This window comes from Podarcis raffonei, chromosome 14, assembly GCF_027172205.1.
Source record: "Podarcis raffonei isolate rPodRaf1 chromosome 14, rPodRaf1.pri, whole genome shotgun sequence".
Classification (NCBI taxonomy): domain Eukaryota; kingdom Metazoa; phylum Chordata; class Lepidosauria; order Squamata; family Lacertidae; genus Podarcis; species Podarcis raffonei.
Genome location: NC_070615.1, coordinates 42,871,252 through 42,895,227, shown reverse-complemented (window position 1 = coordinate 42,895,227; position 23,976 = coordinate 42,871,252). Strand labels below are relative to the sequence as shown.

The following is a 23,976-nucleotide window of genomic DNA, read 5'->3' as shown; positions in this document are numbered from 1 at the left end:
TGCTTCCCCTTGCAATAAATGTCACATGACACCTCAAACTAAAGCTGGTTAACTTGCTCCATACGAGATCAACCTAGCTGTATTAGCACTAAGAGATGCTGCAACAGGTTCTCAGGATGCCACCACATCAAAGTTTAAGGCAGGCTTAATCAGATAAGCTTCCATCACTTTCATCTGCCAGCACCATTAAAAAAAAACGAGCAGTTTGGTCCAGTTACAAGCATAACTGGCAGCTTTGATAGATTCAACAGTGGGTTTTTTTAAGATGATGAGCAACATATGTCCTCAGGGACAAATAAGCTGACTAAACACACACACACGTAACTTTAAACTGTGGCTGAATCTCTTAAAAGTCAGTAGACACCATAAATGTTGGGGTTTTGCTACAAGACTGAAAAGCAGCTCAGAAACAGAGCAGGAAAAAGGTTCCTGGGCATGTGCACATGGCTCCAAAGTCTTTATAGGAGCCCCAAGATTTGACTTTTTTTGCTTTTTAAACAGAAGTTTATCTGTCTTTTAAGATCCCAGAAGTCATAAGGGCTGGCAGTAGGTTTTCTGATGTGCTGAACACAAAAGGTCATAGCCAGAAAGCACAAGATGTTCCCTGGGCAATTTTCCTGACCGCCCAGCGGATGAAAATGTGATGTAATGAATAGCAATAACAAGCAGCTAAGAGACAAAAAAGGCCCCCACCCTAGTGGTTACTGACTTCACTTTGTTTGGTGGGGGCACTCAAAGCAGCCCTGTGAAGAAGAGCTTAAGGTTTGGGAAGGTACGTATGAAACCACAATATTAACTACAGCCTTCTGGTTTCCTAATATTTTAAGCCTCCTGCCAACATCCCCAGTTAATCACTTGCTTTCACACTATTAGTGGCCCCAGCTTTCAGAGAACGTCTTTGCAACAAGCCCCTTGAGTCACAGAAGCTGGGATAGTTGTTTGGTCAGTAGATCTCTTATAGTTTGTTTATATTTTAATTATAAAATTTAAATGGTGTCTCATTACTGTGCATTTATCTGCATTTCTGCTTGTCCCATGCTCTGAGCGGTTTCCCGCTTGCCCTGCTCATTTCCCAGGGAAAACCCACTCTTTAGTGCTAAATTGGAGCAATCGTCAATCCGGAGACAACCTGAATTGCCATTTGCTTTGACTGAGCACTAAATAGCAGTTTTCCCCAGAGGAAAGCAGCAGGACAAGAGGAAATGTGGATGACCTGAGGCTTCTGAAGAAAAGGGTCTCAGGAAATAGAATTGTTAACTGTTTTTACTGTTTAAAAAAGGAGCCTTACCTTGTGACTTCTTGCATAGTCCAACTGACTTAGTACAACTGCTTTCTCATTCTATTGCAAATAACAAGGGCTAACCTTATCCCCCTCCAAAAAGGAACTTTCTTCTTGCGTCACCAGGCAGCAAGTTTAAACGAGTGGCAGGCTAAAAGGATTCAAGGTTTTAGAGCTCTGGAGCTCAGGGCCCCTCCACCCACCCTTTTTACAAACAAATCAGGATGAATGCTCATTAAATAGTCAACATCTCTAAGCAAACAGATCAGGCTTATTAAAGAGGTTGGCCGAACCTCGACAATATGTTGCAGAAGAAACCTGCAACAAAACACCCTTACCAGGAACAGATTTCTGCTGCACATTCATTTTCACCATCAAATAGGTCCCCCTAACCTCAGGGAGCCGCAGAGTCAGCTGTGTGTCTCTCCAAGGAAGCACAGCCATTGGATAGGAGAAGGCTAGCCCTTTTATCACCCTGGTTGTTCAGAAATGGGCTAGGAGGCAAGGCTCTAACCTCTCTCCCCAGCCCCATTCCTCATACATCCCAATGTGTGCCATAAAACACCAGTGAAAACTGCATGCTCCTTGCCCCACTGTACTGCTTTGACCATGCAGGGGTGAGTGGGTGGGTGAAGCAACACCATACCCATTTTTTTGAGGCTCCTTTGCTTCCCTGGGGAACATACCTGATAGGACACCTGAGAGGAGACCTGATGGGGCAGTGCAGACCTCTGTGGCCTGGCTCCCTCCCCGTGCATTGCATCCATTTGCCTCCAAACCTGGGATGAGAATGAAACCAACCAAGCAAATCTACCTTTGTCATCCTTGGAGGACAAGGTCTCTTTCTTGACACTAGGGCAAAGTCTGCAAAGAAATGCCTCTTCTATCCAACCTGCAAACAGCCACAAATTGTATAAATGGGCTCCTTATCTCTGTTTCTTCCTGGGGAGGCGGGGGGACCCAATTTATTATAGGGGGTGGGAAATAAGGACGACAGGAAAGAGGATGCTGCACTGCCACAAGGTAATAAACGGGGGGGTGGGGAACCTTCGGCCCAAAGGTCTAATTTGGCCCACTAGGCATTTCCCCCCAAACCACACCCACATGCCCCACCCCTGATGTCAGGTGTAGTGTCAGGTGTGGGGCAGCATAACTGAGGGCAGCCATTCCCCCGTTGTACAGTGGTACCTTGGTTCTCAAACATAATCCGTTCCAGAAGTCCATTCCAAAACCAAGGTGCGCTTTCCGATAGAAAGTAATGCAGAATGGATTAATCCGTTCCAGACTTTTAAAAACAACCTCTAAAACAGCAATTTAACATGGATTTTGCTATCTAATGAGACCACTAATCCATAAAACGAAAGCAATAAATAATGTACTGCAATCACATAATCAATCAGTAGCTGAACTGGGTTCCACACAGTCACAAAAACAAAAAGGCACAAAACCGCAAAATAAATAGCGAAAACAGACAGACCTTAGTGTAACACTCAAAATGGAAGTGTGGCACTCAAATCACTTACTTCCGGGGTTGCAGTGTTTGGGTTCCAAGTTGTTTGAGAACCAAGGTACCACTGTATTGTATTTTTCTTTGCTTATTAAGAGTGTAAGTCTGTAGGTGGGGAGTGTCTTGTTTTGATTCCGTGTAAGCCGCTCTCGGGGGGCCTTTTTGGCCGAAGAGCGGGGTACAAATGCTCCAAGTAAACAAAATTAAAATAACTTTGAAGTCATTTTCCAAGCAGTTTGCACTGACGCCTTTCAGCACCAACCAGCTGATGGGTGCTGAGAGACATCACCTTTGAAGTCCATTTCCAAGTGGTTTGTATTGAAATCACTTTCAAACAGACTTCAGAAGGTGAGGCCCTTTCAAGTTGTCAGCTGCCCTTGTCTACCTGCCAAGAGTTGTCCTGCAGGGCTGGGGGGGCGGGGGAGGATCCAGTTCCCATCTCTCTATTATATAGAGCATTTCCTCACCCAGCTGTAGTCACTGGTGAAGGAACTGTCTTATTCGCTCACTAGTGGTAGACCCAGTTACCTGCTGCATAGCATCGCTTTACATGCAGTGGCCAAGAAAACAGTAGCAGACATGCTGTCAGCCGAAAGGCAACAGAGAAAGAGGTAAGCAGGCCCTCCCTGAAGATACTGCCCATGTCTGCAAAACTGGCATCTTATAGAATTGTTGTGCTGTATACATTCTTCATTCAGTAGGTAAGAGTATTTGTCTCTTCAGACAGACAGTGAAGGCTTCTAGGTAAGGACTAATAAATTGGAGGCTCAAAGTTATTTGGAGATAAAATGCAAAGTGGTTGCCACTTGGCCCAATGTAGCTTCTTCCATTCCCAGAAGAACTCAGCTGCTTACCGTATTTTTCCCTCTATTACACGCAGATTTTTTCTCCTAAAAAGTAAGGGGAAATGTCTGTGCGTGTTATTGAGCGAATGTGTGGTCCCTGGAGCTGACAAGCGCGAGTGGAGGAAAGTAGGAAGCTGCCGCTTTCCTGCATTCTGCCTCAGGGTCTTACTGCCCACCCGCTTCTGTTTCCTTACTGTGTTTGCTCAAACGGAACAAAGAGCAGAGAAAACCCCTCCCCTCCAGGCAAACAGAGCGTTCTAATTCCTCTCCGTGCGTCTGGGACTCGAAGGCAACATGCAGGTTGGGGGGGGGGAGAGAGAGAGAGAGCTGGCTGGCTTGTGGGGGGGACGACTTTTGCCTTCCTTTCCTCCCTCCGGTAAAACCCCTCTCCTGCATTCTTAGCCAGCTGCTTCTCTGTACACCCCTCTCCTTGTCGCTTCTATGTTTTTCCTTCCCTCCCTACTTAAAACGTGGTTCCAATCACGGATCCACATGGATCCTCAGGATCTTTGCATTGAGTCACCCCAAATTCACCATCAGATCACATAGCAATGATCTGATGCAAAAACAGGGCTGCAATGGTGCAAAAACATGGTTACAAAGCACGGATCCACATGGATCCTCAGGATCTTTGCATTGGGTCACCCCAAATTCACCATCAGATCACATAGCATGTCCATGGCTACAGCCTGCACCAAAAAAATCACGCACCCACTGTTGCCTGGGGCTGCAATGGTACAAAAACGTGGTTACAAAGCATGGATCCACATGGATCCTCAGGATCTTTGCATTGGGTCACCCCAAATTCACCATCAGATCACATAGCATGTCCATGGCTACAGCCTGCACCAAAAAAATCACGCACCCACTGTTGCCTGGGGCTGCAATGGTGCAAAAACGTGGTTACAAAGCATGGATCCACATGGATCCTCAGGATCTTTGCATTGGGCTACCCCAAACTCACCGTCAAATCACATGTCTGTGGCCGCAGCATGAAGCACAAAAATGATACATCCACTGTTTCATTCAGAATTTTTTTTTCTTGTTTTCCTCCTCTAAAAACTATGTGCGTGTTATGGTCAGGTGCGTGTTATCGAGCGAAAAATACGGTAGATTGTAAGCCCACAATGTCTTTTTCCACATTGTGACAAGGGCTCTGGGGGCCTTTGTCAGCTGAAGATCAGGGGGAGGGAATGTTTCGAAACTTAATAATAACACAGAATTTTCAATATGTTGCCATGAATATGATTTGCTTCCTATTTTAGGCAGTTCTTAAAATATCTGCGCCCCTGTTAAAAAGCTGATGTTGTGAAACAAGAAATAAAGAGAGTACCAACCCTGAGATCCTTTTGTTGATGTTGTATTGTTCGCATATATCTGAAGCCAATACTGTGAGCTGAGGCCCGACAATGCTGTCAAGTTTACGGCAAAAATCCAACGTAGGCTGTGTAGAGGCTGTGAAACAGTTTGGGAAAACAAACCAACCAACCATTGATACTTCCCTTCTGTGTGCCACAACCACATCACATTTAGAAGATCACACCCAATATTTACAGCAGGAATTAGCAATCTGTCCACCTCCAGGTGGTGTTGGACTACAACTCCCATCCTTCCCAACCTCTGGCCATGCTAACTAGGGCTTGATGGGAGCTGGAGTCTCAATGACATTTGGGAGGGCCAATCGTTCCCCATGCCTGATTTACAGGGATAACGGAGCAGATTCAGCTGTTTGTTACACTCGAGGCACTGGGATTCTGTACATGCAGAATAAGAACTCATACCCAAGAAGCCCCACCTGACCAAGAGGTGATGTTAGCACTGAAACAGCTGGAAGATCAGATGATCTAACAATTCTGTGCATAAGAATATTTAAGAACCTACAGCATTTTTTGAAATTGCTGTACTCTGCAGAGTTTCTTATAAGCAATCCTCACTGAATTCAGTTGTTCTTACTTCTGAGTAAACATATATTGGATCAGGCTGCCTCTGTGCTTCTACTCTATTATCCATATTTACCCTCTGATGACTCATTAGCAGAGAAATTTTACTCTTTTGACTTGACACAGTTAAAAAAAAAGAAAAATATTTTCATTATAAGATGCTGGTAAAACTACATACAGCAACATACCATTACAGTTAATGCCCAAATAACCATGGATAATGCTCTAATGTCAGGATTTGTCAAAAACAAGACTTAAAACTTCCATAGCTGTTTCAAAGAGTATTACTTGATACTCACCATCAATCATAAAGCAGACAGCTGCACTCATAGCCTGCAAGGAAGAATACGTTTATCATAATCCGTTTTCTGTCTCATGGATACACTTGACTATTGGGAGTTAAGCTCTGCTCAAGAATGTTGCTGTACTTTCCTAAATTCGTAATTCTGGGGAAGCTCCCATGGGACATGGAGATATTTTAGGTGACGTCTTCTGGAAGACCTGCAGCCTTCCTTATGCAGTTGGACTCCCAGTTCCCATCCATACCAGCCAGCATGGCCAAGGATCAGAGATTTTTAAAACTGGAATCCCACAATATCAGGAAGGCCACAGTTTCCCTATCCCTGGTCAAGACCCAAACCTATGAAGATCTGACAGGGGTAGAAGAGGAGTGTCATCTAGTCTGCTATCTCTGACTGACAATGGGTCTCACACCTACAAGCCTCAGCTTTCCCAGGCCCAGGTTCTTAGATTCATATGAACTGCAAAATATATACCGTATTGATCTGGATATAAGCCGCACGCAAATATAAGCCACACATTTAAAATTCAAGGGGGGAAAAGAAAAAGAAGACAATACCTGAATATAAGCCGCTCCCTTAAAATTGGCGGCGACCACGTGGTCTGAGGGAAAAATTGCATCCCTGGGAAATGATTGGGGGGGGGGCTGCCAAAGGCGCCCTGACACTCCCGGGCAGCGCCAGACCTACACGGTGCAGCTGGGGGGAGGTTTGTGTAGGGTGACAGTGGAGGCAGCGGCCCGCCCGGGCACCCGCAACCAGCTGCCCCCTCACTGGGCGAGCACCCCCCGCTCCCTAACAGTGGCAGGGGCCGGCTGGACAAGAAGTGGCAGCACCAGAGGCCACCCGCCAGGGCTCCAGGAGTTAAAGAGTTAAGGGGGTGGGGTCTGTATGTCTGTTTCAGGAGCGATATTGGGCTTTTTGTAAGGTCGTGAATATAAGCCGCACTTTAACTTTTCATAGTCGGAATTTGGAAAAAAAGTGCGGCTTATATTCAGGCCAATACAGTACTCTAGCACTACACTTTGGTTCCTGCATGATCTGAAATGAACTCTGAGCTGCATTAGAGCAGGGGTGGCCAACGTGGTGCCCTCCACATACTGCAACTACAATTCCCACCAGCCCCAGCCGGCATAACCAATTGTCAAAGCATAATTTTTGTGCATGGGATAGCTGGTAGTCACTTGTAGCCATGGCTCCTCTTAAAAAAAAAGCGGCCGGGTGGCGGGGGGAGATGGAAGTTGCAGTTCAACAGCACCCAGAGAGCACCACATTGGCTACACCTGGGTTACAGTTCTTTGCAGCAAGCTGTGGCTTATACATTATCTGCTGGAATTATACGTCTCCAAAGCCCGGTGTCATTAAAATGCTCTTCTCCTGAAATATGAATGACAGTTGGCTACTCTCATTGCTAATTGTTATAGTTAACTTGGGGCTTTTCTGTGTTTCCCAAAACAGTACTGCACTGTAGTGCAGAGTTGCAGTCAAATTTTATGCATGCTTAGAAATACTTCTGATTTTAGTGAGTTTACTTCAAAGTAAGTTGGCACAGGACTGTGGCTTTACAAAGGCTCTCAGACGGACATAACCGGAAACTATTTCGGGGTTCCTCCCCAGCTCTATAGATCATATTGCCCAGGAAATGAGAGAAGCTGAACTCTTTCACTCAGGGCAAGATTTCTACATACATACCTAATTACAGAATTGGAGTATAACTTCATTTTTCAGTGAACAGGGAAAGGTGCAACGGTTACCTTATAAACAATTAAATGAAGCTCTTCGTAAGTATCCTCTGTGTTTACAAATATTTTGGGAAATCTACATTTCGCTTCTGGATCATTCAGGTTCAAAGGTCCAGTAAGAAACCTGAAAGGCAAAGATGGGACTTTATTTATTTTGTTTATGTAAAAAAAACTATATACCACCTGTAATCAGGCAGTGTACAAGAAGGTAAAATGGGCTTGATTCAGACACAATGCCAAATTTTAATATCTTTTGTATTTGTATTGTAAAATTCTAAATTGTAAACAATACAAATACAAAAGATAGTATTAAAATTTGGCATTGTGTCTGAATTGAGCCCATGCCCACCTGATTATAACTGGCATTAAGCCAGTTATAGATGCTGCATAAGCAGGACAGACTACAGCTCAACTCAGAATGGTTTGATATTGCTTTCAAACTATTATGGGTTCAGTCCTTTTTAGAGGTGGAGAGACACACAACTGAACTAATCCACCAAGTTTCCCTTTCCCTTGCCTTTAATTTACTGCAGCATCCGATTCATGTTAGTAAGTCAGAGGTTGAAAGGAACCAAATTATTACCTCTGGATAACTGACCTTGTAAAAACAAACCGCAAGCCAGGGTAGGGAGAGCTGTGGCTCACCAGAAGCTCTTGGGCTCCAACTCCCATCATCCCCAGTCAGCATGGCCAATGGTCAGGGATTATGGGAGTTGTAGTCCAACAACACCTGGGGGTTTCGATTCTCCGGCCTGGTGGCAAGAAAGACTACAACAGATGTAAAACTGCTACCTTCCATAGTGCTGTAGATTTCCAGACATTTCTGTATGTATTGGGGAATCTCTCCCTGCCAACTGAAACAAAAGACATTGCATGGTTAAGGAAATTTCCTGCCCCCCACTCCTAGGAGAAGAAAAATTGAACAGCTTTTTAAGAAGGAAATAGTAGTAGTTTCCTGTTTAAGTAAGCCAAGCCACACGACTCACCTCTGGTTCTATATGCCTTGGAAACAGGGATGTGGTGAGATATTTGTATAAAATTCTCATGTCATCTTGTTCCAATCCACTCCTGGAATGTTGAGAAAGACAACATTATAGCACGTGATGACACTGTTTCAAGTACTGTTAATTGCTTACACATAAAACTGCCACAGGCTGTGTCAAAACAACCATTTATTTTTTGCCCGGCACTTTCTCCACTGATTAACAGCAGCTCTCCAAGGTCACAGCCAAAGGATCTTTCCCAGTTCTGTGATCGTTTATCAAGAGATGCAGCCTGACTTTCTGAATGGAACTCACGGTGACCTGCCACTGAGCTACAGCCCAGCATCATTAAAAGTAATTTAATTACTAATGTAATTTGCAGGAACACCTAACACATCCAAGCTTAGTGTAATGATTTTGGATCCATGAATATAAACCATAGTGAGCACTGGAATCTGCAGAATTAGGCAGAGTTCTGCAAAGTAGACTCAAGCCTTTCTGTTCCAACGTACTTGAAAGTCATGGCTACATTTCCAGTTTCACTAAGCTTCCAAAATAAAGGAATGTCTCCAAATTATAAAGCACCACTTCATTTAATAACTAGCTTTGACACACAAGCACTGATAAAGTCTCAACCTTGGTTTATAAACAGATTATGGGTAGCATATGACCTAGAAACTTGAAAAACAAACCTAGGCTTTGGTCCTAAGTTTCTGATGTGAGTCCAGGGCTTAGCTGACCCCCAATGGCAGGAGTTCTCATTCCCTATTTCTCACTGTAATGTACAAAGCATGCCCACACAATTTAGTTGCTCTGGTAAGTTTTCGAATGAATTACTGTGGAACTCCTAACATAAGCTTACTGTAAAAGGGAAGAAGTGAAAAAGGGAGAGGAAGAAAAACAAACCCAGGAAACCCTAATCTGATTTAATTATTTTATGCAGTCATACGTAAATTACTTCTTGTCTAGCCTTGGAGCACATTAGTTCTTGACTCCTTAATCACTTTTGAATAGGAAACCCTTGAACTGCGACTCTCAAATGAAACTGGATGCTTGGTGCAGCTGTGCCGTGTCAATAAACACCCTGAAAAGAAACGCAGCTGAAGGGGAACTGCCAGGTTTAAGTTACAAGGATGCTGCAAACTGCAGACATTTCTTTGTTTCTTTTTAAAATGCAACATTTCATATCAGTGAAGTCATGATGGCAAAAGAGAGCTGCGGATTGCTGGAAAACATGCTGCCGTTCCAATTTTCGGGTTCCTTTATTTATTTACACACCTTCGTATCTTTTACTTCAAAATTAAAGACTCTGAAGAATGATATTTTTAGTGCCTCAAGGGACTAATTATTACCAAGATCCTCAGAGATTGAGGATATCTCATGTTAGTTGTACTCAGAGAAGACCCATTGAAATCAATGAACTTTTTTTTTTTTACTTCAGTGTAAGCATGACTAAGGCTGGTTCAGTAGAAACCACATTTTTCCTCCCTCCTCTGCACTACTGATTTCAATGTGAAACAGTTGATGTCAAAGCCTCCTGGACTGCTTTGGACTGATTTTACTATAGAAATCTGCAACGTATCTCTAACAAGGAGATAAACAATGAGATACAAATTGGTGGATATACAAAACTAGGTGCCTTTGAGGGGGATAGATTTGAGGCATTGCCCTGACATCCATTCACTCAGGTACCTACCAGATGAGCTGATCATTGTAGAGAAAGGCAGTATATTTGACTATGCTCAAACTTTCTTCCATCTTATTGATGAACGACTGGATTTTCAAGTAAGTCATTTTATCCAATGGGAAGAAGCTGATCCCACAAAAAACATCCAGCAGGTCACATGACTGTAAATGAAGTGTTTGCAAGTACTGAAGAATAAACATAGAAAAGCTGTATTAATGACTGCCTTTGTTTAAAAACAGTGGCATGAAAGATATGACAAACACAATCTGGCGCAAGTCTCAGGCTCACGCCCTCTCTCCTCTTTAGATGCAAGGTGAGGATATTGAAAGCTTCCATTTCTGCTGTGTTCTAGACAGAAGTTACCCACTTTCACCCAAACCTCATTAATAAGCCAGGATGCAAGCTATGGTTTGTTGTTACATCTAAACAAAATAGCCCAGAGATGGAGTTCCTTCCCAAATGTTGTTGGACTCCAACTAAGCCCAGTTAAGGGTTTTTAACAGGAATTACAAAGAAAACCAATAAAAACAGTTGTTCAAACAAAACAACAAAACAAAACAAGGAATGATGGGAGTCCAACATCTGGAGTGCCAGAGGTTCCCCACCTGCAACAGCCAATCCTAATTGCAGGTTCATGACCGACACCAGTGTACTTTTCACATCTGTGTGACAACATCTCACTGACTTACACTACAAACATTGGAAAATGTATTTGGGACTCTCAGAAATATGAAGCCCACCTTTTTCTAGCACACCAGTGGGCAAATTCCTGGGAGGCATGTCTGGGTACTGTATTTCTCTATGGTGAAAACAGTAATCAGCAGCCAACAATGCAATAAAGGCATGGGTCAAGGCAGTTTGGCACTTGATACCTCTGTGTTGCTTCTCTGTTGCCCGACTGGAAGCGGACGGCAGGAGAGGCAACTGGCCATTGCAGACTAGAAGCCTCAGAGGATAGATAGCCGGGTAAAAGAAGTACTTCTGGAGTACAGGAAATTGGTCACAAGAGGAAGAAGGTGGCCAGAGGAGAGCTGGAGATTAAGAGGAATAGAAAGGAATACAGGAAAATTGCCCTTGCCTCAGAGGAGACAAAGACAAGAGGTGAAGGGGACAGTAAGAGGAGAAACTAGAGTTGTGGAGCCTGCTGGCGAGTCATGTGAAATGAAAGAGAATGCATTCAGGAGTAATAAGAACTGCTACAATACAGAAAACTGTTGTATAGCATCCTGTAAGGAAAGGACTGCCCAAGCTCTGAGAGTAGCTTATGAATTAAGAGAGACTGGGGCTCTGCATATTCTATGGAACTTAATAAGGGGGCAAGATCCCAAGACCAGGATCATGCAGGTCTGCTACATCACTCAAATTTAACAGCTACGTTCTAGCAGTTATCATTTGGCTGAAAATAAAGCTGATCCCCGTTGATCTTTAGTCATATTCACATTTTAAGTACTACAAACAAAAGACATTTTTAGCATCACTCAAGAAAGCAACAGACTTACAGCTCGCACCCAGTTGTAAGTGGGTGCAACGGTTCCAGAAGTGCAAGCAGATTTCTTCAAAGTTATGTTGGAGGATGCACACAACTTCTTTTTTTTAAAAAAAAGATTTTACAGCAAGGCATGTCTGCTTTCAGAGAATTCCACACCCAAGACAACACGGATAATCAGGCCACCAGTGCTGAACAAGCTGCCAAATTCTAACACTCTATTGCTGCTTTGATAATAAAGACTTACCCGATGGAAGAATTTCTCTAGTCTGTCTTTTAGTACTCTTACACCTCCATCTTCCATGGCTTTTCGGAATGTTCCATTAAAAAGCTAAGAATTATTGGGGGGTGGGAGGGAATAATTGGGAGTATTACAAGCACATACACTAATCAAGATATAATCAAATGACAAAGGAAGTAGAAGTGCTAATCCTGTAATTCCAGTTCCCTAATTTCAGATGCTTTAGGAGCAATAAATTTGCATTGCACTTAGGTGTTTCTTCACATACAGAACGATTGTGATTAAGGTGAAGCACCAGATTTCTGCGATATCCTCCACATTTCCTGCACACACCTTAACCAGCATATTGTGCAAATTATGCAAATAGCAACAACTACCTATGTAGGTTTGTGAGAGATGAGTTTACATGACTTGAGCCAAGACAGACATGTATTTGCTCAACTAGCAGGCTGGTTTGCAAGACAAGCTAAACTTTGGCAGCTTTGAATGAATTTGCAAACTATGGTTTGCCACAAACCAGGGAGGGAGAATCACAGAAATCACAGGAGTTGAAAGGTCCTTAAATGCTTATCCACACAGTGCCAAACAATAGTCCAAAGCAGGATCCAAAGAACACTGAATCCGGTGCTGCACACCTTTTTAATTTTCTGCAGAAGCACATGGCAAGCTATTTTTTTAAACAGAAAAGACTTTCCAAAGTGTTTTGGCATGCAAAGATGTCTTCACTTCAAGGAAAGAAATCCCACTGGGCACACCCAAATGTTTTTGCACGTTGAAATTATCTCTCCATGTGTCAACGCTGTCTCACAAGGTTAGCAATTTTTTGAAACGGGGAAAAATGCACATTGCACATTATAAAGTTAATGCTGTATCCAGCCAATAATCAGCTAATTGCGACAGTCCTTTGGCAAAACAGAAGTAGGAATTTGATGTTCACAGAAAATGTCAGTGTTGCTGCCATTTTTAAGAAACTGAGATACCCCACCCAGCCTGTTACTTTGAGTGGGACCAGCTGGCATCTCCCTTCCCAGAACTGTTTCCTGCAGAGGCCATAATACCTGAATTTGCTCCCTACCCCTTTCCCCTTCTCTTAACTTCTTTATCAGACTGTAAGCCACTATTTTAAATTACAAGCAACTCCCAATTTACATGGAGGTTACGTTCCAAGGCACCATGCATTTAAGTGAAATTGGGTATATTTGAAACACCACTGGAAAAGCCTGCAAAGACCCTTTTAGTGACGTTTTTGGGTCACTTCCGGGTTTGGCATGGTCGAGCACATATCGGATGTGCCTAAAACAGTTGCTCTCTTTATTAACTTCCATGAGTACAATTGTCAGAAAGGTGGCTTATGAATGTAGGAAATAAAGTGTTCAGCATCAAAGAGATGATTCTGCGACCCAAACTTTGGAAAAGAATGGCACTCCATGAATCAGAGAGTATGATCGGGTTCTGCTATGGAGGTGCAAAGATGGCTTTTCACATCCCAGCATGAAAACTGACAAAAATCATAGCTCTAACTTACCTTGTACATGTTATAACACTGCTGTAACACTGAGCTATACACTTTGTCCTGTAAGATAGCCAGAATCAGAGAGTTACTACAAGAAGAATCCTATGAGGTCATCATTTAAAAGGTTAACTTTGCTTTTCTCTGTCAAGACATCAAGAAAAACAGTGCTGCAGCACTGATAACATCAGATCCAAGAAATAACAATAACAATAATAATATTTTATTTATATCCCACCCTTCCCAGCTAAAGCTGGGCTCAGAAAACATATAGCAGTTGAAGAAATGTTGCACAAAGTTCACAGCCATTGCTGAGAGAGCCTTATCTGAGTTAGCTCATATTTTCCCAGCAGCAGGTATGCTGCATGCGGATCACTGTTCAGGTGAGGTCCACCTGAGTCATATTCTGGGCAGAGGGCACAAATACTCTAACTTTATCATTGGCACCTGTATACGTCTCTAGAGACAATGGAGTGCACCTGCAGGGGTGAAGTCAAACTGCTGGAGAATCACAGAGCATGCTGTGACCGCAGAGACTGGTAACTTGTAACTGCTGCTTCCTGCGCTGTTTTTGCTGCGTTAGCACCTCTCCGGGGCACAAGCCTGGGCATTGTGTACAGAGACAAGAAGACCCCTCTCTCGGCCTTGCTGATGTGATCCAAAGAAAGCAGAGCAACACATAGGCACCAGCTTGGCTGCAGGAGTTGTTGGAAGGCGCCATCCAACTAGAGACCCAAATAGGGCACACTGTGGACAGGTGGGGAAGGAGAAACAAAAAGCACAAGCGATGCTAATAATTACCAGTAACTCTTCTTCTTGATACTCAACAACCGGTTTACCATCTTTGTGTTTTTCTACTATGGGATTTCGTACAACCTTGAAAGTGGAACAAAACAGACGTTATTCATTGATTTAGAGTTGCTGGCTAAAGGTGATCAGCAATACACTAAAAGGAGAATCAAATACAAAAGGGAGACTAAATCTCTAACAGTGAAATCCTATGTATGCATCCTTGGGAGTCCTACTGTCTCAATGGCTTACTCCTAGGAAAACATGTGTAGGATTGTAGCCTATGTTACCCGACACCAACTTATTCTTTTGAAGCCAAACTAATGGAGACCTCTCTGTCTAATTTATTCAAGTCTGTAGTGTATCTATTATATTTTCATTTATTAATTTATTTTATTTATTATTTTATTTATTTAAATTTGTATCCCACTGAACTGTAAATAAAACCTCTAAGCAGTTTACATAGAAGATACATTAGAATCGCCAATCTAAATCAGTGTTAAACGCAGGTTTATAAAAGCAAAACGAATAAAATCAACCATTAAATTATGCATTCTAAAGTAAAGTTGCAGATTAAAATGCACACCAGCTTTACATGTCTGGGTAGGCTGGTCTAAACAGAAATATTTCAGCAGGTTCCAAAAACAATACAGTGAAGTCACCTGCCTGAGCAGTGAGCAGAGAGTTGCAGAACACAGGAGTTGCCACACTAAAAGACCGTTACAAATGTGGAACGAACATCCTGTGTCACTTGTATATCCAAGTGGCTGAGCAGATATATATGAGGTAATACAATCCTTTAAGTAAACTGGTCCCAAGCTCTTATGGGCTTTGCATACTAACACATTCAATTTGGGCCAGTAACAAATCAGCAGCCTCTGCAGTTCTCTGAGCAACTTGTGAAAAAGGTTGTCCATTTGTTTCCAAACTCAGTGTAAACTCAATTTAAAGTGCTGGTGTTAATTTTTAAAGCTCATAGTGCCTGTAATGGCCTAGAGCCAGGTTACCTCAAGAACCACCTTCTCCTAAAGGAATCCCTTCTCCTAAAGGAATCTGCATGAACCCAAAGACTGGCTTTATTGTCACCACAGGCACAAGGCAATTTTGGTGATGGCCTCATATAACAACAACAACAACAACAACATCTGGCTGTGTTTCCCCAGCCACTCTGGGCGGCTTCCAATCAAGTGTTAAAAACAATACAGCATTAAATATTAAAAACTTCCCTATACAGGGCCATCTTCAGATGTCTTTTAAAGATAGGATAGCTGCTTATTTCCTTCACATCTGAAGGGAGGGCGTTCCACAGGGCGGGCGCCACTACCAAGAAGGCCCTCTGTCTGGTTCCCTATAACCTCACTTCTCGCAGTGAGGGAACCGCCAGAAGGTGCTTGGCGCTGGACCTCAGTGTCCGGGCTGAACGATGGGGGTGGAGACGCTCCTTCAGGCATTGCAGTAGTCCAAGCGGGAGATAACCAGAGCATGCACCACTCTGGCAAGACAGTCCACAGGCAGGTAGGGTCTCAGCCTGCGTACCAGGTGGAGCTGGTAGACAGCCACCCTGGACACAGAATTAACCTGCGCCTCCATGGACAGCTGAGTCCAAAATGACTCCCAGGCTGCGCACCTGGTCCTTCAGGGGCACAGTTACGCCATTCAGGACCAGGGATTCCCCCACACCTACCCGCCTCCTGTCCCCCAAAAACAGTAATTCTGTTTTGTCAGGATTCAACCTCAATCTGTTAGCTGCCATCCATCCTCCAACCGCCTCCAGGCACTCACACAGGACCTTCACCGCCTTCACTGGTTCTGATTTAAAAGAGAGGTAGATCTGGGTGTTATCTGCATACTGATGAACACCCAGCCCAAACCCAACAGAGAAGTCTGTTGGGCTCCCTCTCGTCCCACTTTTAAACAGGCTTTGGATACCTACTAGTTCAAAGCATTTCTAATGCCTGCTGCTTTATTTTTATTTGGTTTTATCCGAATGCTGTGTTAATCTGATGATCTCCTTCTACTGGTCAACAATAGAAAGTGTCCTTTCATACTGCATCACGGTGTGGTACGCTGGTTTGACATCAACTGATAGGAAGTGCCTACAGAGGGTGGTGAATACAGCACAATATATTATTGGCTGTCCCATGAATCCGCTGGATGAACTAGCGGAAGAACATTGCCTTAGGAGTGAGGAAAATTCTCAGGGATGATTCACACCGTGGCCGGCACTTTCTGGATCTCCTGCCCTTGGGCAGAAGATATAGAAGCATGATTAGTTGCGCCAACAGGGTAAAGAACAGCTTCTATCCATGGGCTGTTAGGCTGCTGAATGAAAAGATAACAACAGGGCAACTGACTTTCGGGTTTGGTGCATGTGCATCAGTAAATGAGGGGAATTAAGACTAAGAGAGCTGAGTGGGGGGTGCTCATGTAATCTCACTGTATACAAATTGTACAAGTGACAATAAAGTATTTCAAATTTCAATTGTTTTAATTGCATGGTTTTATTGTTTATTTTGATGTTTTACAATGCAATCCTAGAGATCAGCAGAACTGAGATCAATAGAACCTGCTCCCAGGAAAGTGTAGAATATTAAAGCCTTAGTGTTGCAAATTGTAATTGATTTTGTTCTTTTTTTCCATTCCAAAGGGCCTTTTGAGTATAACTACTTATAGAAAAGCATAAAATAATTGTGCTGTTTCAAGTTCTTCCCTTCCACCACATAATCTCCAAAACACTACAGTATTTGAGGAGCATAATTTCATGTCGTCTTTAGGAAGGTGCTAGTGGCATGCAATGCTTAATATCTGGACACTGGAGATGTAGATTTAATCCTTGCTTAGCTATATGGTTCACAGGATAGCCTCTGGTTAATGCTGATGAAGCTGGATTATGGTGCAAGGAAACTTTCAGGGCCGGATCAAGACATTTTGCTGCCTGAGGTAATAATAATAATAATAATAATAATAATAATAATAATAATAATTTTTTGTTTATACCCCGCCCTCCCCAGCCAAGGCCGAGCTCAGAGCGGCTTACAAGCAATAATAAAAACAAGATGAATGATTACAACTTAAAAACAAAAATAAAATACAACATTAAAATAATGGAACATTAAAATATTAAAATGTAGCCTCATTGCAGGAGGAGAAGGAAAAGAAAAAAGAAAGAGAGGGAGGGAGGGAATCAAATTGGCTCCAAGCCAAAGGCCAGGCGGAACAACTCTGTCTTACAGGCCCTGCGGAAAGAAATCAGATCCTGTAGGGCCCTGGTCTCATGAGGCAGAGCGTTCCACCAGGCCGGAGCCAGAGTTGAAAAGGCCCTGGCTCTGGTTGAAGCCAATCTAACTTCCTTAGGGCCTGGGACGACTAGGGTGTTGTTATTTATGGACCTTGAGGCTCTCCGTGGGGCATAACAGGAGAGGCGGTCCAGTAGGCCGTGAAGGGCTTTAAAGGTCAAAAGCAGCACCTTAAATCTGACCCTGTACTCCACCAGGAGCCAGTGCAGCTTGAAAAGCATTGGGTGAATATGCTCCCATGGCAAAGACCCCGTGAAGAGCCTCGCTGCAGCATTCTGTACCCGCTGGAGTTTCTGGGACAGCTTCAAGGGCAGCCCCGCGTAGAGCGAATTACAGTAGTCAAGCCTGGAGATGACCGTCGCATGGATCACTGTGGCCAGGTTGGGGCGGGAAAGGTAAGGGACCAACTGCTTGATGCGGCGAAGGTGGAAAAATGTCGCCTTGGCTGTTGCTGTAACTTGCGCCTCCATGGAAAGGGAGGCGTCAAGGATTACACCCAAACTCTTAACGGAAGGCAATGGCACTAATTGGGCCCCCGCAAGAGAAGGGAGTTGGTCCCTCATCCCCATGCCATCCCGACCTAGCCATAGGACCTCTGTCTTCGAAGGATTTAGTTTCAATCGGCTCCCACGAAACCATCCAGCCACAGCTTCCAAGCATCTGGTTAGTGTGTCCGGGGCCGAGTTGGTGTGGCCATCCATCAGCAGATAGAGCTGAGTGTCATCAGCATATTGGTGACAGCCCAGCCCAAAGCTCCGGATAATCTGGGCAAGGGGGCGCATAAAGATGTTAAAAAGCATCGGGGAGAGAATTGCGCCCTGCGGCACTCCACACACCAAGGAGTGGCGCGACGACATTTCCCTCCCTAGTGCCACCCTCTGTCCCCGACCAGAGATAAAAGAGCACAACCAGTTACGGGCTATGCCCTGTATCCCCACGCCTGCGAGGCAGTGGTCCAGAAGATCATGATCGACCATGTCAAAGGCTGCTGACAAATCTAAAAGGATCAGCAGTCCTGACCCGCCTCAATCCAGTTGTCTACGGATATCATCTGTTAGGGCAACCAGAGCCGTCTCCATCCCAAAACCAGGATGGAAACCGGACTGAAATGGATCTAATGCCGATGTTTCCTCCAGAAACCTACCAAGCTGTTCAGCAACTGCTCTCTCAATTACCTTACCCAGGTATGGAAGATTTGAAACTGGGCGGTAATTGGATAGGTCTAAGGGATCTAATGAAGTTTTCTTTAAGAGTGGACACACCACTGCTTCCTTCAGTTCCCCAGGGAATGTCCCCGTGTCAAGGGACAAATTGATAATTTCAACCAGGGGGGTCCGCGCAACATCTGGACACTCCCTAATCAGCCAAGACGGGCACGGATCAAGGAGGCAGGTGGTGGGCCTACCAACTTGGAGGAATCTATCCACATCAGTAGGGAGTATCCGATCAAAATGGTCCAACACTGGACCTGAAGTCAGTCGAGGGGCCTCCAGTTCAATCACTGTATCTAAATTGGCAGGGAGGTCACGGCGGAGCAACAGGACTTTCTCCGCAAAAAAGCTCGCGAATGCCTCACAGCTGTGGGTCGAATTTGTGCTTAAATTTGGTTGTCCTCCTAAGGACGTTATTGACCTAATTATTCTAAAAAGTTGTGCTGGGCGAGAGCTAGCGGATGCAATGGAAGCTGCAAAGCAAGATTTCTTAGCAGCTTTCATAGCCATCTCATAGGCTTTCATAAGCGTCCTATAAGATGTTCTTGAGGCTCCGTCACGAGTCCGTCGCCATACTCGCTCTAGCCGTCTGAGATCCCGCTTCATTTTCCGGAGCTCCTCAGTAAACCAAGGGGCCCGGTTTCGACGGGGTCGCAGAGGGCGCTTAGGCGCGATCTCATCAATGGCTGCCAAGAGCCGGTTATTCCAGTCCTCAACAAGGTCATCTAATGAGTCGCCAGGAGGAGCAGGGTTCCGCAAGGCTTGTCGGAATCTATCAGGATCCATCAGTTTTCGCGGATGAGCCCAAATAGGTTCGCCACCCGAGCCGGGGAGGAGCGGGAAGTCAATCTTGGCTTTCAAAGCGTAGTGATCAGACCATGGCACTTCCACAGCAGGGAGCAGCAAATGGTGTTCCCTGCATCTGCACCCCACTCCCACTTCCTAAGCCAATGAAAGTCAAGTTATTTTGGTACCAGAGATTTCACAAACAGCTCTCTTCCTCCTTGCCATTAAAAGTACAGTAAAAAAATACGTTAAATAATGAACAATTTGCCAGCCTTTCATGACAACCCAAATTTGCTGCCGCACATTACCCAATGGTAGGGCTGCCCCTGCGGGAACCATTTACAAATAAGCAATGACAGGGGAAACACAAGCAAATTATGTGTCCCCTCTCCATATTTCCATTCATGTCCAAAAGGGGAAGATGTGCTTTCTCCCAATGTAAAGTCAGAAGGCTCCTCTCCCCGCTTTAGACTACCCAAAGCAGCTTTGATAAATCCTAAATAAATGCTAAATAGAACAGTATCATGCATTTAGGTACCATAACCATCCAGAAATTTTCTTCAGGTTCATTGAAGAACTGTCTGTTTTTCTGGGTGTGTAGGGATTTTGCCGGTTTTGAAGGACTAAAGGTCCTAAAAGAGGAAAATATTACATGAATGAACACTTTAGACATTGGAGTGTTAACCCCTACCTATTAACTAGGGATGCAACATATAATTGACTAATTGATTTTAAAATAAATAGTCTAAATATATACTCCAATTAATTGAACAGAAGACCTGCTTCTTCTTAATGGTGACTCCTAAAACACATAGGTGCATCATCAAAGAACAAAAAGGCATGCTTCTTGTTTCAGAACTACTGTTTTGTCAATATGTAAGCATAATCTGTGTGAGGACCAGTGTGGTTTATTGATTAGGGTGTGGACTAGGTCCAGGAAAACCCAGGTTCAAATTCCCACTCAGCCACAAGGCTCACTTGGGTTAGTCGTTCTCTCTCATGCTAAACTACCTCACAAGGTGAGGATAAAAAGTGGGTGGCAGGAACCATTTATGCCACCTTGAGCTCCTTGGAGGAAAGGCATGCTATAAAAGCAAAAAATAAATAGAAACGTACATGATTAATTGACTAAGATTTCTCTAAACTGGGTGACAACCTACAACTAATAAAAGCATAATATCAGATTGCCTAGCTTGAGCGCCATCAGTGCAACATGCTTTTTAAAGCTCATTTGTAAATGTACCTAAAACATTTTACGTGCCTTATAAATAATTAAATCATAAATAAATGGGATAGGCAAAAATGTGGAACTTAGTACCTTGTGAACTGAACTATGGCTTCACATAAACCAACACTTCTAATTTTTTCATTCTTTTCAACTTCATTGGGGTAGTAAAAAAGAATCTTCTTTTCTTCCTGAAGTTAGAAAAGTAAACAGCGACAATTAATACAAAATAACTATGTTCAAATAAAGTTATCTAAATTAAGTCCTGACACCTCACATTGTAATTGCAGTATGTATTCCTTTCATAGTAATCCACTTTAAGGATTCGGTCAAATTCTTAAAAAACGCCTTTCTTCCAAATCCAGTGTGCATTTTACTTTGTTGTTTACTATAGTGCATCTATTAGAAACATTTTTTTAAAATCCTGGGAATTTACAGATGCACATGTATAACATAGGTGAAGATGACAAGGAGCTATTTATTCAGGACAAAATTATCCAACTAGTCTAGGTACATCCACAGTTGTCAGAAAGGAAACTCCCATGTGGAATGCCAACACAATCTCTTTAGATACAAAAGCATCCCATTTTTGTGGCTGTCAGAAGGTCATCTGTACGACCATAGCTGTGAGAGTGGCCCTCTGTGTCAGCCCAATGGTCCATGTAGTTCAGCATCCTGTTCTCACAGTGGCCAACCAGATGCCTACAGAAAGCCTGTTAGCAGGACCTTTTGTATGTCTTTTAGACTCAAGGCTAGGATGCCCTTTTTTATTCTACAGTGGACCCTCAAGTTACGTACCGCTCTGGATACGTAACTTTCGGGTTGCAAACACAGCAAACCTGGAAGTATATACTGTACTTCCGGGTTTCACCACATGATGCACAGAAGCGCTCTGCGCACCATGTGCACGAGCAGAAGCGCTCTATTGCAGCGCTCTGTGCACTGCAAGCATGGGCAGAAGCACTCTATCGCACCGCACACATATGCAGAAGCGGTGCCTCCAGTTACAGACTTTTCAGGTTAAGTATGGACCATCGGAACGAATTTAATTTGTATCCGGAGGGTCCACTGTATATACAATGCCTAGAAAATTTTAAGAAATAATACTGTTAACTGCTACTACATCTAAGGATAGCTATCGTTCTATGCAATGGGAGGTTCGTCTGGTCTCCTTGCTTTTCATTTTCCATTTTCCATTACCTGCTTAAGAAAGTTTTGTTTAGGCCCCCCCCCCCATTCATCAATGCTTTTTAAAAAACTGATCTGCCCACTGTACGCTTTTATGGCCATATTAAGGTTTTTTTTTAATGTAATTTGAATTTGTCTTATGAATTTATTCCTAGTCACCTAAGCACACTCTCTTAGAATATAGGATATAAAACATCTTAAATAAATAATGCACAACACAACAAAGATCCCAGGTTTAAGTAAATGTTATACCTGGATCTTGTCCTACTGCCATCTCCACCCAAAAATACAAGTTAAAAGTCTCGAAACCTGGTGATGCACTGGTTGCATTAGATAGGCTTGCATTAGAAATGAAACACACACCGTACACGTACAACACATTTAAAGGGCATTCTGGAGACTATACTATACCCTCCACAAATCTACAATTCCCAGCATCCTTGACAAACTACAGTTCCCAGAATCCTTTGAAGAGGGAATTCTCGAATTATTTGAATGTGATTAAAAGGTATGTGTATGCATATGAGCATGCCGGCAGAGGCAAATACATTTTAACTTATGTTCGGCACTTAAAGAGAAAAATGTAGGCACTTTAACAACTGTTAAATAGCACCGATCAATTAATTAATTTACTTCCCTCTTGCGCCTAATCAAGCATGCAGCTTCCTGCCACTCTTTATAAAAAGTTTTCAAAAATGGTGTTTTTCACTGTTAAACTCTACGCTACGCCTGCGAGGAGGTTCTTTTTAAATGCGAGGGTTCTTTTACTTTTCTGAAAAATAAGAAAATTAAAACAACAACAACAACACACCGTAAAATAAAATAAAAGATTTAAAAACGCCTTTCTGGTTTAAAAACAAAACAAAACATCATGATTCGACCTATTTGCCAAGCAGCCTGTCATTTTAGAGTCTTTGGGCTGAGAGACTCCTTCCTCGGATCTGCCCCCTCTGTCTACTCCCGTGTTCACTTGGCAGCCGGAAAAGCCACCGCGCTACGTCGTAGCCTCGCTGGTTTCCGACGTGACGTTTACCCGTGCGCAAAATATCGATCCGGGCTTAACTGCATTGAGCATCTGCGAAAACAAACCACCTCTGCCCTTCCTTCACGAGTCTGGCTTTGCAACTCGTTGCGTTGCTATCTTTGGAAAATCCAATAAAAATCGATTTATTTATTTTTTTAAAGGGAGAAACGGAGAGTAAATGAGAGCAATAAAACCGACAACAATAAGGACGCTTCCCCTCCCTCTTCGGAGCCTGTCACGCCCCCCAGTTTCGCAGCCTTCGCCCCTCAGACTGAGGGGCCGCTTTCTCTCTCCCCACCACCCCCAAATTCGCCCCCTTACCTCGCCTTCTTTGGGGCCCAGCCTCGGGTTGTAGATGAAGAAGCTGAGCAGGGCCGGCGCCAGCTGCTTCTCTTGCCCGGCTCCCCCGGACGCCGCCATCCTGGGCCTGAGGGGAGAGCCTCGCCTGCTGGGCCTGCCTGACGCCGCCGCCGCCGCAGCCGACCATCGGAGGAGGAGGCGGGGGGAGCGGCTCTCAGGCGCCTGCCGCTGCCGGCCAAGGAGCTCCCCTCACGGGCACCGATCCGCGCCTCGCCGCCCCCGACACTTCCGCCGCTTCGTCCGCCCCGGAAGGGATGCGGCGCCGACCTGGGCCTGCTCCCTTCGCCTCCCGGTTCTCTCGCTGCCGAGGGCCGCGGGGCGAAGAGGCCGAGAAGGCGGCCTTGAAGGGGGGGGGGGTCGGTGTCTCTGCCAAGGTCTGAGGCGCCTGAGAAGCGAGGAAGGAGAGGAGAAAGGCTTTCTGGTGCTTTTGTGTTTCTCCCTCCAAATTACTTATTTTTATTTATTCACATTATATGCCGCCCTATACCCGGGGAGGGGGGGGGGTCTCAATGCACTCAAACACTAAACAGGAACCCAAGGAGCATAGCTGTCAACGTTTCCCTTTTTTTAAAAGGGAA

General features: G+C 44.1%; 1 protein-coding gene across 1 annotated transcript in view; it reads right to left on the bottom strand.

The window, feature by feature from the left end:
• Nucleotides 1–23,721, bottom strand: part of CCZ1 (CCZ1 homolog, vacuolar protein trafficking and biogenesis associated) — a 29,379-nt gene extending 5,658 nt beyond the window's left edge. The window contains exons 1-12 of the mRNA XM_053366244.1: nucleotides 23,360–23,721; nucleotides 20,920–21,017; nucleotides 20,140–20,233; nucleotides 14,321–14,395; nucleotides 13,535–13,582; nucleotides 12,016–12,099; nucleotides 10,292–10,467; nucleotides 8,599–8,680; nucleotides 8,405–8,466; nucleotides 7,625–7,736; nucleotides 5,871–5,904; nucleotides 4,969–5,086 (exon numbers count right to left, since the gene is read on the bottom strand). Coding sequence (XP_053222219.1) covers nucleotides 4,969–5,086; nucleotides 5,871–5,904; nucleotides 7,625–7,736; nucleotides 8,405–8,466; nucleotides 8,599–8,680; nucleotides 10,292–10,467; nucleotides 12,016–12,099; nucleotides 13,535–13,582; nucleotides 14,321–14,395; nucleotides 20,140–20,233; nucleotides 20,920–21,017; nucleotides 23,360–23,458 — 1,082 coding nt within the window. The 5' untranslated portion in view covers nucleotides 23,459–23,721. The remainder of the gene's footprint in view (nucleotides 1–4,968; nucleotides 5,087–5,870; nucleotides 5,905–7,624; nucleotides 7,737–8,404; nucleotides 8,467–8,598; nucleotides 8,681–10,291; nucleotides 10,468–12,015; nucleotides 12,100–13,534; nucleotides 13,583–14,320; nucleotides 14,396–20,139; nucleotides 20,234–20,919; nucleotides 21,018–23,359) is intronic.
• Nucleotides 23,722–23,976: the final 255 nt, after the last annotated feature.